Raw genomic sequence first — 10237 nt, 5'->3', positions numbered from 1 at the left:
ACTCCACCTCTGAGGTGATTTGGGTGGAAATTAGCGTTTTTACCGTTTCTCTGGAACCCATTGGTCGATTTTGGTGATTGACATCTCTTTTTGACCGTGAGAGCCAATAGAATCAAAGGGGAATTTCCACATACACACACACATTACCATTGAGAAATTAGAGCTATGCGCACGCAGTTTTGCATGAGAGCGAACCTATCTCTCGCTCTGACATCTGGAAACGGAAAAGCAGGTTTATTGCTTATGGATTATCAGAAATCATTTCAAAGGGACAACGACACATTGGATTAACCTATGGATTAACCTTCAGCAGCGTTTTTATTGTTTTAATGCCATTGAAGACCACTTTTGACCAGACAACGACCAAGGTAAGCCATTTTGCCATTTTTAGCTACCTAGCGCCACATGTTTTGATGTCTGTTCTTGTTAATATCTTCACGAATTCTTATCATGGAGTGATAATGTAGGTAGGGATCGGTTCTGTGTCTTCTCACGATGCGAATCGATGGGTTGGACGTGCAGCTACGATAAGTAATAAGGGTGTTATGAGGGAGTTTCTGTGCAGTAATGCGTTAGCATTTTTTCGCTCATGGCTAATTTAGAGGCTCAGCGCTAGCTTTGGGTTTTTTTTTTAAAAGAAATAATAAAATGATCAGTTAGCTGAGTTTCTTCCCGTTACATGGATATAAAACATTCATAGTTTATTAAATATTAAGATGCCCTCAGACGCTGTTTCCTGCAGATGACGCGTTTTTCCCCCCGGAACCGGGGGGGGGCGGTGTAGAACAGGCTAAGAGTTCAAAAATAAAAGATTATATTTTTTATCTCACATTTTTTCCCATGATATGTTTCTTGGTATTTCTTTCTGGCTTGATAAAAAGTATGTAACATTTAGGAGCAAAAATGCTAATTAACAGGCCAAATGCTGAGGATAAAATTGCAAATATTTCAACAGCTACGGTGAACTTCCCCGGAGAGCTGACATATGCTGGGATAAAGGTGATCCAGACAGCACAGAATATCAGCATGCTGAAGGTGATATACTTAGCTTCATTAAAATTATCTGGCAATTTTCTTGCTAGAAATGCCAGGACCAAACAAATTATTGCAAGGATCCCTATGTACCCAATCACTGCATAGAAAGCAGCCTCAGAGCCTGTGTTACATTCTAAAACTATCTTTTTATTGCTGTATCTGAAAACCATGTCTGGGAAAGGTGGGTTTAACTTAAGCCACAACACACATATTACAATCTGAATCAGAGTGCAGGAAAAAACTATGATCCTTTGCTGTACAGGACCAAACTTTCCTGCTAATTTGTTGCCAGGAAATGTGGCTTTAAAAGCTGTTACAACAACAATAGTTTTTCCCATGACACAGGACATACAAAGTGCAAACGTCACACCAAAAGCTGTGTGGCGCAGCATGCATGTCCAGACTGTAGGTCTGCCGATGAAAGTGAGGGGACAGAGAAAACACAAAAAGAGAGAAAACAACAGGAAACAGCTCAGCTCAGAGTTGCTGGCCTTTATCACAGGAGTCTCTCTGAAGCGGATAAAGACCGTCATGGAAGCCAGCGACAGGGAGGCCCCAAGCAGGGATACAACAGTTAAAGCCATTCCCATCGGCTCTTGGTATGTAAGGAACTCAATTATTTTAGGAATGCACTCATCTTTCCTCTCATTGGACCAGTATTCCTGTGTACAGGGTGTGCAGTCAGCTCTACCTGTTGATCACAAACAGAAATAATCAGTTATGTGTTTGGATGTTACATTTCTCAAAAATGGTATACTCATTTTTATAAAAAATGCAAATGTTATATATATAAAAGCAACTTAATTCAAAGTGATGCAGTGACTCTTACAATGACATAGGATACTCTAAACATTAATTATGCGTCTGATACCTGTTGAGTTGGCTATAGTTCCATCAGCACATGGAATGCAGTCAAAGCAGCAGCGGGGTTTTCCTTTTATTTGAGCTTTTCTTGTTCCGGCTGGACAAACATTAGAGCACACAGATGTCGGAACCTGAGGGAAGAAAACGTTTGAAAATGTATTATGGACTTGATCTCAAACACAATCGCTAAGCCTGTTGCCATAAGATACAATTATTTTACCATTTTCCCTTTCCTCCACACAATTTTTTCCTCCTGAATGCTGAGCTCCTTATCAGCAGCAGAGGAAAAATGACCCACTGTGACATGTTGCACCTGCCCATTTTTCAGCTGCCAGTTAATCAGGTCATAAGAAGCAGGAGGATCACCATTCTTATCAAAAAACACATTATCCCCAAACTGATTGATAACATTCACCCTTTGAAGGTGATCCGTGACCTTAGAAAGGGAACAGAATCATTGATAAATAAATATCATTCTTATTGACAACAGCATTTCTATGCAGATACAGTATAATGATTGTATATTTGCAAGAGGGTGGCTGTCTCTTGTTCTCACCTCTTTGGGCTGAATTTCTGATGTATTCAAACATGGCCTCACTGATCTTTCTCGGACAGATTGGCAGAATACCAACTGATGTAGCGCATGTGCAACGGCATAAACTGCTTTATACACATTATAGGACACTCTTAGCTGTGTGACATTGAAGAACAAATCCTTGGAATTCAATAATGTCTCATAGCCTGTGCAAATTTCATTTGTTGAATCAGTTACTGCGTCTTCCCCGGGTAAAACAGGTCGACAGCCCACAATAGTCTCCCAGAAATCCTTTACAAAGGCGTCACTTGGATCGTCATAAGGGTTAATGCCTGTAAGGAATTGTCGTAGGTTTGGAATAGCCATTTTGTTCACAACAAATCCTAGAGCTCCACCAAACGCTTGGTAGATTTCATGGGTGGAGGGTCGACTTGCTGTTATCCAGGCCTCACTGCCAATCCACTGTATTCCTGTAATGTTCTGTTTTACAACCTCTTTCATCAGAGGGTAAAAGTCACCCTCTGGAACAAAAGCAAGAATGACTTTGACAGTCGACTGCTTGATCATTTCCACAACCTCCAGAATGTTATCCATACTGTATGTACGTAGAATTTTCCCAACAAATGCAATACAAACCCCAAGCTTTTTAACCTCTTCAGTAAAAGCCAGGATTCCATTTAGCCCGTAGTCATTGTCTGACTGTATGGCACCAATCCACTGCCAGCCAAAGTGTTTCACCAGTGCTGCCAAAGCTTTTGCCTGGAAGTAGTCGCTGGGGATTGTCCGAAAGAAAGTTGGATATTTAGCTCTGTCACTCAGACAGGCACATGTTGAGAAGTAACTCACCTAAAAAGAACACCAACAGTCTGAACAAAATGCCAAAAGACAAGCACTACACAAACATTAAATATCACAGAATACTAACATAGTAAACATATCATTTATTCTCTTACTATTGGTACTTGAAATGGCCCAAGAGCTCCAGCTATAGCTAAAGACTGAGACGATCCTGACTCTGCTATGAGGGCAGATATGCCTGGAGGACATGATGAATTAATTTCTGTGTCCTCTGTTCCACTAGCCAGTGTTAGTGCAGCACGTAAAGTATTTGTGGGAGATGCACAAGAGTTAAGGATCCTATAGCCAAGAGATATGTTTGGCAGGAGAGCAGGATCTTTGTTTATTTCTTCAATCGCAAATATCATTACTTGAGTCCATCGAAAAGCTCGCAGGTCAAATCTAAAGAGATTTTAGAGATTGAAATAGATTGTGAAAATCCAGAGCTGCAGCTGTACATGTGCAAAGATTTTGTAAGATAAAAGTAGAAAGCTAGCAGGATGAAATAAATCAGAATTTATTACAACTTACCCTGCACACTTCACTCCAGGTGGCTCGCTCGTGAACATTGAAGTGCTCATTATCTCTTTGTTGAATACTGGGAAAATACCCCCAATCATTATGTCTCCCTGCTTAAACAAACCGGGCATGTCAAACCTGTTGAAACGTTCACAGCCAGAAACTCTGTTCAGGTAAAACAAATACAGAGCTAAAATCCTAGCTATCAACATCTTATGCATGTTTGCTTGAAATCATTTGATGGAGAAAAATACATGCTCCTATAACAACTGCATCTGATAAAGGCGACTCTGCTTGCTCTCTTTTCATAAAAGGTTAATTTATTTCCCACAGGGCTCAGCAATCATAACTGGTTAAGATTAGAACAACAGGGAAAGGTGACGGCTATATTCAGGACACACACTATGCAAGCAGTATCATGCACATACCAAACAATATAGCATACCCCAATTCCAATAAGATTTACATTTTTGTTTCATGTTACAGGCTAGTCAAATGCCAGCAAACTGCTCAGCACTCAAACAGTGTGGTAAAGTGTTGGGACATATAGCTCTATAACACACACACACACACACACACACACACACACACACACACACACACACACACACACACACACACACACACACACACACACACACACACACACACACACACACACACACACACACACACACACACACACACACACACACACACACACACACACACACACACACACACACACACACACACACACACACACACACACACACACACACACACACACACACACACACACACACACACACACACACACACACACACACACCACACACACACACACACACACACACACACACACACACACACACACACACACACACACACACACACACACACACACACACACACACACACACACACACACACACAGTTGTGGAAAACGTTTTGATATCTGTTTGAATATCTTACTTTTCCGATTTAGTAGATATTTCAATATAATAGCCTAAATATGAGACTAACATATTCTAAATTAACATAATACAGATAAAGAATTAATGTTTCACGACACACATATACAATAAAATACATATATAGTAAAAGGTTAGTGCTGTCCTATCTTCTCTATACAATTTTAAATCATGAGTTGCTGTGCTTTTGTCACATCAGCGTTTTCTGCAGCTAATAACAAGTCTCAACATCAACAGATATAAATCTTCTTTGAAACTTTTGCGTGAATTTGTTTTTTATTCAACTCAATAACTAAAGGCCAGCAGTTTTATTTTGGGATCAGAACCCAGCCGGCAGTTCACCTATCTGTGTGTGTCTCTGCTGCTCTAATGGATGTAAAATATACAATAACAATAATATTTGCAGGAGTCTATTTGTGATTTCTATGAATAGGGTAACCTGATTGGTTTTATTGTGTGTGTCTGTTATGACTTGGCTCAAAAGGCCACAACATAGAGGAGACATACCATATCAAAGGTTAACAAAAGATGTTTATTAAAGCAAGTAATCCAAATTAACCAAATTAATTTAAGTGCAAAGTAGGTAAAGCATGAGGTGTGGATGTCAGTGGTATCAGTGGTGTAAATGCAGGGTGAGGGTCGCATGGACATATATGTGTGAGGGTGTTGAGGTGCACAAAGTGAAGCAACTGAAGTAACTAATAGCATACTCAACTGAACCGGGTGGCTGTAGGAGAAAGCAGAGAGGAGCAGAGAGGCTTTAAGTAGCTGCAGAGCACCAGACCCAGGTGCCCTGAGTTACTGCAATCAAGGCTGCACACAGCACAGCCACAACCTCTCCAGATGAACCCACAGGGGCATCACAGTGTCCGACATATTTCATAATATATTTTCAAAAAACCAAGACTTATATTTCTGATCTAGTTTATTGGTGATAAGGAAAAGGGCCTTACGAAGGTGTGAGTAGTGTATTTAGGTTAGCTGAGGAGGTCATTATGTTCCCCAGAGAAAGGTTTACAGGGAAGAGTGCTTCTTTGATTCATTTAACCAGGGTTCTTGATAAAATGTATAATATATGTATTTTAATAATTGTTGTACTTGTACAAACCCTGTTCAGTGAACCGATTGTTTAGTACATAGCAGTAAAGTTCCAAAGTAGTTGTGAATGGTCTTATTTGTCAGAAGTAACATATCATTGACTTCTCAGGAGTTGAACACACGACTACTGCGGCTGATTTCACTTTTTTTCAACCCAAGGGACAATTGGTGATTGATTCAGTTGCCTGTATGTGTATTCAGCAGTGATGGTTTAATAACGTTTTACAGATTACTGAACTGTTTTAAATAAACAGTACAGAACCAGGTCCATCCGTTTTATGTCCTTAATACAGTCAAAACAGTGGCATCTGCTGGGAAACCCTGGATCCTACGTCTGGGATCACATTAAAACAGACACCTTGTTAAATCATTTCACAACTGTCATCTTTAATATTTAACTCAATAGCTTGAAGATTTCATGTTTTGGATCCATTTGCTTTTAGTTTCCCATAGAGATAATATTTAAAATATTATTAACCCAACTGAACCATTGTAAATAAAAACATTTTGATTGAATGTAGATTAATATAATGCAGTTACAAATGTAATATTGTGTATTAGTATTTATGATCTAATGAAAATGTAAAAAAAACCTAGTCAGTGTATTCAATGTATTGACACGTAACAAGAAATAAGGACATACATTACAACGTTTTCCTACAATATGTGACTATACACTAAAGTTGGATTATAAGGAATAACTCTAAGGCTGTTTGTTTTGGAGGATACATTTGAATAGAGTTTAAAGGGTTCGTGGTGGTATTTTCCCCAGCAAATGTTTTTTTGAGTTTTGTTCTGGCCTGAAGATAATAATATAACATTTTGGGAAGAAAATGCAGAATAGTAAACTGAAACTGGAGGCCAAAATAGCAAATATCTCCACAGCCACAGTGAACTTCCCAGGAGAGCTGACATAAGCTGGGATGAAAGTGATCCAGACGGCACAGAATATCAACATGCTGAATGTTATCAGTTTGGCTTCATTAAAGCTGTCTGGTAGCTTTCTAGCAAAAAAAGCAAGTACAAAACACAAGAGAGCAAGTAGTCCGATATAACTTAACACAGCCCAAAATCCAACAGCTGAACCTAAGGCACACTCGAGAATAATCTTTTCTTTATAGTACTTCATGTTCTTATTTGGGAATGGAGGACTCATTATCAGCCAAAGAATACAAATCACAACTTGAATGAGAGTGAAACCCAGAACAGTTAGTCTCTGCTGGGCAGGTCCAAACCACTTCATCATATTACTGCCTGGAAGTGTAGCCCTGAAGGCCATTAACACCACTATTGTTTTCCCCAGAACACAAGAGATAGAGAGGACAAAGGTGATGCCGAATGCTGTGTGTCGCAGCATGCAGGACCACTGAGAGGGCCGACCGATGAAGGTCAGAGAACACAGGAAACACAGAGTCAAGGAGAAGAGCAGCAGGAAGCTCAGCTCAGAGTTGTTGGCCCTCACAATAGGAGTCTCTTTGTGAGTCAAAAAAAATGACTGATGTCAGAAGAGATAGAAAAACGCCAACACAGCCAAATCCAGTTAAAAGTGCTCCCATGATTTCTTTGTAAGACAGGTATTCAGTCAATTTCGGAAGACACTTGTCTTTATTTTCATTTGGCCAAAACTCAGGTGGACAGATCAAACAATCAGGGGAATCTGTGAAAGAGAAATACAACCATTACACTAAAATAAGAAATACTCAAAAAATTAAATGTACACATATTATATTATGTTAAAAAATATAAATGTATTGTTGCTCTTTCATATATCCCCACTACAAAACACATGACATATTCAATTTTAAGTTATTTACTCACTTGTCTCATTACTTATTGTTCCCTCAGGGCACTCAAAACAGTCAAAGCAACACACAGGCTTCAACTTATTCATGACCTTACGAGTCCCTGGTGGGCATGGTTCTCTACAGACAGACCTTACGACCTGAAAAAGTAAAATCCGGCATGGAAAACCCAGAAATGAAACAAAATGTTTTTGTATATCATGGACATATAGTTCATTAAGTTCTTATAAAGTATAAGGAACACAATTAAATTAGCTTTTTTAAAGTACTTTTTACATTATATTTCAATTTTAACTTTTATGATCAGTATTATAAGAACTTTTGTCTGTTATCTTGTGTGTATTAGGACATATGTAACGTCTGCAATACAATGATATATGTGTTTTTAATCATCAAACAAATCTGACATCAATTAGTTTTCTATCAAGTAAAGACCTTCTATCTATCTCACAGTTTGCATATAAAGTATGTGGGGACTGACACTCTGTTGACTTTACCTTATTCTTGTTTCCTCCCCAAACAATTGTGGTGTTCTTTTTTAGTTTGAACTTTTCCCCCTCTGGAAAAGAGGTATCATATTGACCGATATTTACAATATCCACAGAGCCGTCTTCTTTCATCTGCCAGTTAACTAATTCATACTGAGCAACTGAGTCTCCATTTTCATCAAAGAAAACCTTCGCTCCATTCTGTGTTGTGAAGTTCACATACTTAATGTGTTCCAACACCTACAGAGGAAAAATTATCAATTTTTAGCAATCATAGACTTAACATTCAAATGGTACTCTAATACCTTATATGTATAATATGATATTTATGTATTTTTTTGCATTTACCGCAAAACCAATAATCACTCAATAATAAACAAATAAGTTATATTAAAATAAAAACCGAACTTACAAGCTTAGGCTCAACTTCATTCTTGTTTACACAGGGCTTTCCTGTGGTGGGATTTGAGCCATTTTTACATTGCAATAGTGCATGAAGGGCATATGCCACCAAGTACACAGCTTTGTACACGTTATTCTCAGCCCTGAATTGTGTCACGTCTGTGTAGTCATTGGAGACAGTCCTGAGATCCTCTGTGCCAGTGCACATAGTAGAGATATTTGATGACGAGAAGGTGCAGTCAAAAAACATCTCCCACATTGCTTTAACTATAGCACTTTCTGGTTCATCCGCCGGTTTAAAGTTGAGCAAGAATTCAGCAAGACCTGGTATAGATGACTGAGGCAGGGCAAAGCCCATTGCCCCCTGCAAAATGTTTTTTTTCTTGACAGAAGCTAGGTCTACCTGTGTGATCCAAGCCTCACTACCTAGCCACTGCTTTCCAGTTATTTTATATGCATCCATTTTTGACAGTAACGATTTGGTAAGAGACAAGGACATAAACAACAGGACCACATTTGACGAGGATGCCCTTATTGTCTTTTCAAAAGCATACACCTGCCTTCTTGAGTAACGTAATGTGTATTCAACACATATGCCCTCTTTTTTTGCTTCCTTAATGAGATGAGCGGTTCCTTGTTCTGAGTACAAAGAGTTAGCGTAAATAATCCCAAACCAGCGCCAGTCAAAATATTTCATGAGCTGCACGATACCGATGATTTGGAAGTGGTCACTTGGCACAGTTCTGAAGAACGAGGGGTACCGTCTTCTGTCACTCAAACAAGCACAGGTTGAAAGATGGCTTACCTTCAAAGCAAAAAACAACAACAACAACATGCAAAATACAGCAAATAAGAATACAAATATTTTAAAGATGGAAATATATATATAAAGCAAACAAATTGGACACTACAGTTGTATCTACTCACCTGTGGAATGGATAGTGGGCTTAGTATGCTGTTTATGTCTTCACTCACTCCAGAAGATGAATGACCTAAGAGAGCCTGGATGTGACTTCTGCAGCCTTTGGAGTCGTCTCCATTTACAGCTTCTGCAGCTGCTTGTACCAGGTTTTCACTCCCACAGCCATTGAACAGCCTATAACCCAGACTAACTCCAGGAAGAAGCTCAGTATCTCTATTTATCTCTTCCACAGTGAAAATTACTGTTCTGGCAAATTTCAATTCCCTGGTATTCCACCTGAAAACATAATGTTAAGTATTGGAACTTTACTAATAAAGAAGTTATTAAAGCTGAAACACACCAGACGCACACATACTGTTAAACTTGCAATTTTCATAAATTGCATTCCATTTCTATAGATTATAATTTAAGCACTTACCGTGTGCAGTATGAATTTGGCAAAGCCTGGTAGCCATTATCATTCAGTTTGCGAGTACTGGTTATAGAAAACACTCCTCCTATAATAAGATCACCTTCTTTTGAAAACTCCATAAACCCTGTCTGCCCAATCAAATTGCATGTTTGGTTTTCCGACATTGTCCTTGCCAGCAGAGTGAATAAGATGATAGTGATCCAACCCATCATGAACCACCCTCCTCTTCACAAAAGCACGTCTGACCTGGAAGCTGACCTTTATAGTTTTTCTTTACCACATGAGAAACATCAGCAGCCAATGTGAGCACAGTCTCAATTCTCAAAAGATTATTTTTGTTTTTCACTGCACTTCAGAAACTAGTCTTGCT

General features: G+C 39.0%; 2 protein-coding genes across 2 annotated transcripts; both read right to left on the bottom strand.

Moving 5' to 3' along the window:
- Nucleotides 1–821: 821 nt before the first annotated feature.
- LOC117470574 (extracellular calcium-sensing receptor-like) lies at nucleotides 822–4011 on the bottom strand. Its single transcript, XM_034115394.1, has 6 exons — nucleotides 3803–4011; nucleotides 3388–3673; nucleotides 2456–3280; nucleotides 2120–2335; nucleotides 1907–2030; nucleotides 822–1726 (listed from the first exon to the last, which is right to left on the bottom strand). The coding sequence occupies exons 1-6, from the start codon at nucleotides 4009–4011 to the stop codon at nucleotides 822–824; spliced, it is 2565 nt and encodes an 854-aa protein (XP_033971285.1).
- A 2572-nt stretch (nucleotides 4012–6583) lies between these two features.
- LOC117470573 (extracellular calcium-sensing receptor-like) lies at nucleotides 6584–10031 on the bottom strand. Its single transcript, XM_034115393.1, is given in 7 exon segments — nucleotides 6584–7324; nucleotides 7326–7498; nucleotides 7660–7783; nucleotides 8141–8371; nucleotides 8544–9338; nucleotides 9461–9731; nucleotides 9874–10031. Coding segments are annotated over 7 exon segments (2493 nt in total).
- Nucleotides 10032–10237: the final 206 nt, after the last annotated feature.

This window comes from Trematomus bernacchii, unplaced genomic scaffold (genome assembly GCF_902827165.1).
Source record: "Trematomus bernacchii unplaced genomic scaffold, fTreBer1.1, whole genome shotgun sequence".
NCBI lineage: Eukaryota > Metazoa > Chordata > Actinopteri > Perciformes > Nototheniidae > Trematomus > Trematomus bernacchii.
The sequence above is the reverse complement of the archived record's forward strand: the minus strand, read 5'-3'. Positions and strand labels throughout refer to the sequence as shown.

Bases quoted from the DNA above. Each gene is read 5' to 3' on its own strand.
- LOC117470574 (XM_034115394.1), bottom strand. From the start codon at position 4,011: ATGCATAAGATGTTGATAGCTAGGATTTTAGCTCTGTATTTGTTTTAC. The intron at 3,674-3,802 runs GTAAGTTGTAAT...AAATCTCTTTAG, and splicing joins CCTGGAGTGAAGTGTGCAGG to ATTTGACCTGCGAGCTTTTC. The intron at 2,031-2,119 runs GTAAAATAATTG...TTCTTCCCTCAG, and splicing joins TGTGGAGGAAAGGGAAAATG to GTTCCGACATCTGTGTGCTC.